Below are 8,014 nucleotides of genomic sequence, written 5' to 3'. Positions count from 1 at the left end.
AGTTAACAGAGGCATTTACATGTTTTGGTACATTATGGCAACACCGGTGGCCCAATATGCTTAATGCAATATCCCGCTGTTTGAAACTACAATATAACACGTATAGTTAAAGTGGCCGGTCGACTGCCTAGGCTTCAGTCACCCACTTGTTCAGACAACATCGGACCTTTACGCATTTTTACCTGCGCTGGCATTACTGTGGTCGGAGAGGAAGACACGGAATGATCATTTTGCTTCAAAGACGCTGCAGGTATCGGATCTCCTCTAAGTGCGAACATAAGCGAGGGGTCCCTGCACTCCAGCGCTCGGATCGGGAGCCGTTTAAGAGACGCGTGCATGGACTCGGAATCCAAAGAACTGATTGGACGCGGTCGCTTTCTCGTTTTGTGATGCGTTAAGTCCATGATATCCGTTTCGTCCATTACAGCGGGCGCACGACTACACAAGTTATTAAGAAGATAGAAAGGATGCTCAAGTTCCACACCTGCCAAAGCTGGAAGGGGTGTGGAGGATAGGAGAGGGAAGAAAAAAAAGGGGCTTAGCTTGCAGCAGCCAGAGGAGAAGCGGTTTCCGTGGCAGTCAGGCAGAGCGGCTTCTTTGCAATGGCTGGGAGAAGTCAAAACCCCCCGACAACATTACGCAGCGCATCGCCCCGGGCTCTTCAGGGCTGTCGCTGTTTCAGCGGCAGGTATAGGCTGCGTTTGGCGCATTGTCTGGATATTTTAATACATGTGCCTCTTATTTAACATGATGGGTTTTCTTTTTAAATAAAAAACTATTTAAAAAGTGCGCGTCTTGCCGTGTATTTTGACATGGCCCCTGGCCCCCTCCTGCCCTTTTGAGGCGGTTATTCCAGGGCATCTTCCCACGTAGTGGTGTTCAGATCCATTGTTCGTCTTTGTGAAAGGCAGTCGTGTTCCCATCGGTGCAATTCAGCCGGGAGATCAACGTCGATAAAAGAACACTGTTAAGCGGCAAGCGCAGTGACTATTTTATCACCATGGCTACACTAACACCCTAATTGGCGGGACGACTCAGGAATGATCACACATGGTTGATATTTACACCCATTAGCACATTCACTGAACACAGACAAAAAAACCTGAGGTTCACTATTTCACGCACGATTAAAATAAACGTGAGGTTAAATGATTGCCTCCAAGAAGAGCCATAACAGCTAAGGCAAATAGGAGTCCCCCCAAACTTCAACCATGCTGTAAAAAAAATTAAACTTCATTTTCTACATGGCCACATGGAAATTGTTTTTTCATTATATTCCTGTAAAGAGAAAAAGTTAAATCCTTAAATATCCATCTATGAAGCTCTCAAAAAGCCAACACACCCCCCCCCCCCCCCCCCCCCCCCCACCCCCCCCACCCCCCCCACACACACACACACACACACACACACACACACACACACACGCCGCCAAATAACATCAAGGAGACCCACACTGGACCACCGGGCGGATGCACCTGTCTGTCAGGGTTTCTGGTTGAAACCCCAGTCACACCACCGCCTCCACCACTTCAGGCGTGATCATTTTTTTTCCCTCATCCCCCCCTTAGAACATGCAGCCGAGCCTCCTCCCGCACATCTTTTTCAATAACATTCCAAATTTTAAATTAATTAGTTCAACCACCGGCCTTAAAACATCCATCCATGTCTACCTCGCAGTTGGCAAACCCGAGTTTCACACCTTGAGATACCCAATTAGCAATTAAGCCTGCCTTTGAGTGCGGGCCTCCCCGTGCACCGTGTGATCCCGGTGTGATTTGCATGCCGTTTGTGCGCACGCTGATAAGCGAAAGGCAGCAGCCATGCATAGTTTAAAAAAAAAAAAAGAAAAAAATCCCAACTCCAGAATCCCTTTTGCAGAAGGCAAAAGGGAGCCTGCGGGGCAAACGAAAGAGCGAGAGAGGGAGAGAGAGAGAGAGAGAGAGAGAGAAGGAGATGAGGAGAGAGAGAGAAATAGAGAGAGGAGAGGGAGAAATCACATGGCTGCTCTTCAAAAGGGGACCTGTGTAAGGCAGCTGGGAAAATGCGTGGGATCACACTCAAAATGCAGGTAATTTGTTCCCTGACTAATTTGTGGAGATGGCGGTTGTGCTGTGTGTGTCTGTGTGCGTGTGCGTGCGTGTAAGGGCCTCTGTGTGTGTGCGCGTGCGTGCGTGTGTGAGGACAAGGAGAGGAAGTTCTGAAAAAACAGCTCAGTGGAATTGGATTTTCTCAAAGCCTTGTCATCGCAGGGAAAAAAAAAAAAAGGTGGATTGAGTGCTAGAATATGAGTGAGGCTTTATGGGAAAAGTGTGAGTGTGTGGAAAGTGGTACGGGTGGGACAGGGAAGAGGCGGGGCAATGCCGCCCCCCCCCCCCCCCCCCCCCCGTATCTTGTTCATCACTCTGAGACAGAGACGGGAGGATTAAAATGGCCTCCATTGTCAGTTGAACATCTTTTACCCCACAACTGTCAAAGAGGGCAGAGCTGCCACCGGTGGGCATAGTTAGCGTTTGAAGACACTTGGGTTTAAACACTTATCTGAGGGCACTGGGGACTTTAACACAGGTGGGACATGGCCTATCTTCACAAGGTACCGCTGTATCATAAACCTGTTGCTTCTCTAAACTGTTTTGAAAGCAGGCTGCAGTGCTGGCGTGTGAATGGTCAGAGCACGTCGGGCACGTGGCGAATCGACACCACTTCGTCCAATCCCGCGTGACCTGTGCGATTGGTTTTTCCCAGTGTCCGGAAACCATCATGTCCACCGACGGAATCGAACACTAATGACCCATATTAACTTTGAGCAGTAGTCAGCCAGCAGTGACTGGCTGTAGCGTTGCTGCAGCGTCACCACAGAGGAGAGTCATCAGAGACTCCTCTTGTTTGTTTTACTTGGCTAGGAGCCCTGGCATAACAAGATCGAGGGCGTGGATCACTCTTCTGCAATACTTCAGAATAGTAAACCCCAGGCAAGAATCACGTTGCACCTCCAAAATAGAATACAGGTAGAGGCTACGTCTGGTTGTTTATCAGCATTCAGTCTCAAAGTCTGGCCAGTTACTCATACAATGAGCCTGTGCTTTAAATGCAGTCATTGGGCTGGGCTGGACCTATTCTGTCATTCAGGTTGGAGGACAGGCGGCTGGATTATTGGCTTACTACTCTCATACAGATGCATTTCAGATGGGTTTCAACTGGCCAGTATATCCCATAATGCAACTGTTCTTTGTTCCAATGTGTCACATAACACACAATTAGCATTTCCGATGAGAGTCATGAGAGGCAGACAGATATTTCCCTCATTTGAACCGGATGTCTCTGGTCCCTTGCTCAGTGGCATTTGGTTCTGTTTCAAATGTTTCCACATATACATGCATGCACCCTGCTAGCTTTACTCATTGCAAAGTAGCACCTTGTGCTTAAATATAGGTAAGGTAAGCATCATGGTCAATCATTTGAAATTAATCATATTAGTCTGTTCCCTCATTTACAACTTGCATTTTGGGGCAGTAGAATTTGTTTTATTACTACACTGCTATAAACATTATTAATTAAAAATCGCTGTTAACTTTAGAGCATGAGAACGGAGAGCGAAGCATCACTGTGATTGACAAAATGGTTTATCTTCCGCGTTTTGTTATTATAGCGCCATCAAGTGTCGAAAGTAGAGATACAATCTTCAGAAAAAAACATTTCATTGAGTGCAGAAAATGATAGCCACTCTCTCCATTCTGTTTATGAAGCAGGATATCCAATTGAGAAAATAAAAAAGATCTTAATTCAAATTAAACAATTCAGGTAAGATCATTTAAGGTGAAACGATATCACATTACGACCGATAAAACGTCATTACCTTGGAATTTATTTATTTCATGTTTATATCGGAAAGTCAAAAACATTACAAAACACACACTTTTATATAGTTCACAAGTGATCCACCATGCCATCACCCATCCAGACAGAAACTATGACTGGGGGTCGCGCTGGACCTTGGTGGTCGTTACGCGCGGATACAGGTCAGTGCCAAATGATCCCAGTGATGACTTTACACGAGGTGGTATCTATAGTCCAGTGTCCATAAGGTAAGAGGAAGGATTAAGAGACGATCAGCCAAAGCTGCACTGACGTTTGTACAATAGGTACCTCCTGTCTTACAGAATACAACCAAAATGCCTGAGGCCAAATGACTCCACAATGGCGTCTTTCATTAGAGGATCTGGGGCAGCCAGGAAATAGAAGTGTTGCGAGGAAAAAAAACGCATTTGAAAACAGCCGATATGTACACGATGTACGGGGTTTAAGTTAGTTAACAGCAAGTTGTAGGCTACTGCAACGGTGTAACGGTGATATGTGCGGAGCTGTGGACCGCGCTAGGAGCGGATTGACACGGGCGACCGCCTATAGTGTTTGCTCGACAGACTCTCAGTCCGATCGACCGTTCTTCCGTTTTACGTCTCATCCGAGCTAAACTACATTCACACTCACTATACATCGCCATAACGAAGGAATAATCGCCAGGAAGTAGTTGATCTTTTTCCTACAAGAACAGAAGTGTAGCCCTCGCCTCGGCTGGCACATGCGTAAAGCAGCTGCGCCTGATCCGTCCCAGTCTACCCAGCCTCGGAAATAAAGAGGAAACTGAATAAATCTCCGCTTACCTGAAACATAGAGCGGCACAAAGTATCTTTTTGTGCACCTTTTCCCTTCCGATTTGCCCTGACGATCAGCCTCCTTTCCTACACCAGTGAGAAATGCAATAGCTTGGCTAAGGTAGACAGAACAAAATACTGAGTATACTTGCTTCAGGGCTCTGAAACCCCTCAAGGCAAAGATCAGGATACAATTAGCTCATGCCTCTGCCCCAGTCTAAACCAATCTGCGGAATAAAACTCCGAGCAGAGAAAGAGATCACAGCGAAGCAATGGCTCTTTCTCTTTGTTGAGTTTATGTTTTTATAAAACTGAATAAAGAAATGTAGTATTTTATTCTCCCCACCCCCCCACCCCCCTGCATATGCATCACCCTCAACCTCGCCGCCAACTTGCCTATTGCCTCCCTCTTGCGAAGAAAAGCTGATTTTAATCGGTATGATTAGTTTAGATGTAACGTTGCCTCGGGCGATTTCTACAAATGGATGGAGTGTTTCTCTGCCAGGGAGGAAAAGAACCAGATGATGATAATTATATAGATTGTTGGCGGGGTCCTGTTTTTTTTCTCTACTCTCATTTACGTATAGCTTATATGTTACCACAATTTTCTTCGCTTTAACCCACCGACCGTTCACACCGCGAATGCATTCAACAACTTGTTGAATAGCCAACAATTAAGTTAATCAAGGGTATAGCAAATGGACATGGACTTATACTTAAGTTATATATATCTACCTATATATCTATAAATACATAAATATTAAATAAATATATAAGTGTGTGTGTGTGTGTGTGTGTGTGTGTGTGTGTGTGTGTGTGTGTGTGTGTGTGTGTGTGTGTGTGTGTGTGTGTGTCTGTGTGTGTGTGTGTGCGTGCAACTTTCATCTCTTGGCCAACCTCCAATGACGTAGTTGTATAAATAAGCACTTACCGCTCGCCTTTCCCCAATCAAGTCTGGATCAGAGCCCGGGGCTGGTGCTCGAGCTCATTTCAAATGTTCAGCCATGCATGGCTAGAGGAAGACTGAGGCACTTCTTAGGCTTGGAGATTTGCTCTGCGGATACAAGTAGTAAAGGAATTGCAGGGCTATAATGCATTTATTTTGCCTATTGTGTAAACTCTATAACTGGATTAAGATTGTGCATGCATTGTGTTCAGCGCCCAACTGGACATTTGGATTGGGCCACCCCTAACTACCACCAGGACCAGGACCACCACTCTCGTGACCGACTAAGAGACCAGATCTAACATGTGTTCGCTTTGTTCCCTGCAGAGCAATTTGTTTCTCTCTGAAAGTCTTAAAGTCATCGCACTGTGCTAAGTGATGCAGCTCTGCTCCTATTTATTTGTAGAGCACATACTGCGCCTCAGTTATCCATATGGGATACTAGTCAACCCCTAAGACCACTCATGCTACCCCAGTGTGACGGTGACATCAAAGTTGACGCCATCCTTGCTCGATAATGGGGAAAAATTGCATCCGTTTCACATGTGGAGCCCTCATTCTGTGAGGTGCTTAAAGCTGCTGTAGGTAAGACTCTAAGAGAGAGAGAGGGCAGACAAGATCGAGAGAGAGCAAGATTTTCCAAAACAAACAATAAAAACATCCCCTACCCCTTTAAACCCGCCCTCCCTATGTTTATCCCACGCACCTGTGATTGACGTGTAAGATGGATTCCATGGACCAATCAGGGGAGCGATACCTTGCTCAGGGACGAGATACCCAGCTCCTCGGCACACACAGAGGCAGGTGCAGTCGACTTGGAACAGATATTCTCACAGCACATTTCACTCACCGATAGTTGATGGATGGCTGTGCAATATCTAACATATTTGACTCTAATAATAGCTCTAAAAACATACGTACAGTAACTTCAATTGTTTGAATGCATTTGCTCTAAAAGCCCCGAAGGAAGAAAAATATAAACCGCAAAACCGAGGGTTTTTCAAACAGGTTTAGATGAAAACGTTAACTGAGAGTTTAAATAAACCGTGCAAAGCAATATCCATTCTACCATGTCTTGTTTTTATTAGCCTTTGTTTGAATCTCGAGACAGTTTTAAAAGGGAACATACCGGTGTAATTTTGTCTTCTCGGAATTACCGGTCTTTAACCAAGTTTGTGAGCATAGCTGTGCAAAGTCTGTGGTTGGAGTAGCCATCGTACCACATGAGGCAGACTCTTCCCCTGCCATTCCTGTTGGGAATGTGGACCCAGAGCCCTGGAAATGAGTGTGGGTAATCTGTGGTTGTGTGACAAAGGTCGCCCGATTAAACCTCAATGTTCGACTACTTTGTTACTCTCCTCTCTCAACAGTTTAGAAGACGTCCTCCACAGCAGGGGAGCGTTTCCTTCTCGAACTGTCTTCAGTGTTTATCTGCATTCCAGTGGTTTAAAAGTCCCAGGCTCCGTCTGATTAGCTGATGAAACAACACCAGACCCTGGGAATCTCCATCCATTGGCGGTAGGTTAAAATAGGTCAAAACAGTATGCTCAATGTTTAGTTACGTTTAGGTTATGAGTAGTATGACAGTTCGAATCCATTTGCCATCAGTATTTGTAGCATCACAGCATAGGTGTGGGAAGTGAACTCTTCATTGATACCTTTTAATAACCCTTCTTTAATTTTTACGACCTCGGGAAGGAAGAGAAACACATCAATGTTTTTTTTAAACAGCGCTACACAAGAAGTAACATGTTTTCAATTTGACTCATCGAACAATATTGTGTTTCACGTAATAAAAGGAGGCCACAATCAGCATGTCAGAGCACAGGCCAGCTGTCCCTCGCACACAGGGTCCAGTTAAATCCAGTCGGTCCAGTTCAACTTTCCACTCTTGGGCCACTCTGTCCCACAGGAAAACAAACACAGGATTAAAGTGTTACAATGAAGTTATTTGCCCGGGAGGGGACCGGCTGTGGCACACACACATACACACACACACACACACACACACCAAGGCTTGCGCTTCAACAATCCTCCGAACCCCCCCCCCCCCCCCCCCCCCTGCGCCCAGAGAAAAAAAATACACACATCCGTGCACACTCACAGACAGGCATTAAAATACACACCACCGCGTGCACACACACATGAATTGTTTTTCGCCATCAGGCTGATAAACTGTGGCACAGAGAGAGAGTGAGAACGCCCCCCCCCCCCCCACACACACACACACACACAAACACACACTTACGCAAAAACACACGTTTTCCATTTTCCAAGAGCCAAGCACTAATGGGGTCCGCCTGCTACACTATTCAAAATATGCATTAGACGTTGGGAAAGCAGCCAGTTGAGATCTTCATGTCTGAGCATTTTGAGGCCCAGATGACAAAGCCATTGTTCCAGTGTGGCACTGGAGAAG

The 8,014-nt window shown here is 45.9% G+C and overlaps 1 protein-coding gene across 1 annotated transcript in view; it reads right to left on the bottom strand.

Annotated features, from left to right (window-relative positions):
* LOC307085595 (BTB/POZ domain-containing protein KCTD1) overlaps positions 1-4,884 on the bottom strand; it is a 13,703-nt gene extending 8,819 nt beyond the window's left edge. Inside the window, exon 1 of the mRNA XM_079750447.1 lies at positions 4,659-4,884. Coding sequence (XP_079606573.1) covers positions 4,659-4,667 — 9 coding nt within the window. The 5' untranslated portion in view covers positions 4,668-4,884. The remainder of the gene's footprint in view (positions 1-4,658) is intronic.
* Positions 4,885-8,014: the final 3,130 nt, after the last annotated feature.

The sequence above is a fragment of the Pollachius pollachius genome, assembly GCF_949987615.1.
Source record: "Pollachius pollachius genome assembly, chromosome: 14".
Classification (NCBI taxonomy): Eukaryota; Metazoa; Chordata; class Actinopteri; order Gadiformes; family Gadidae; genus Pollachius; species Pollachius pollachius.
This window is presented reverse-complemented; position numbering and strand designations above follow the sequence as displayed.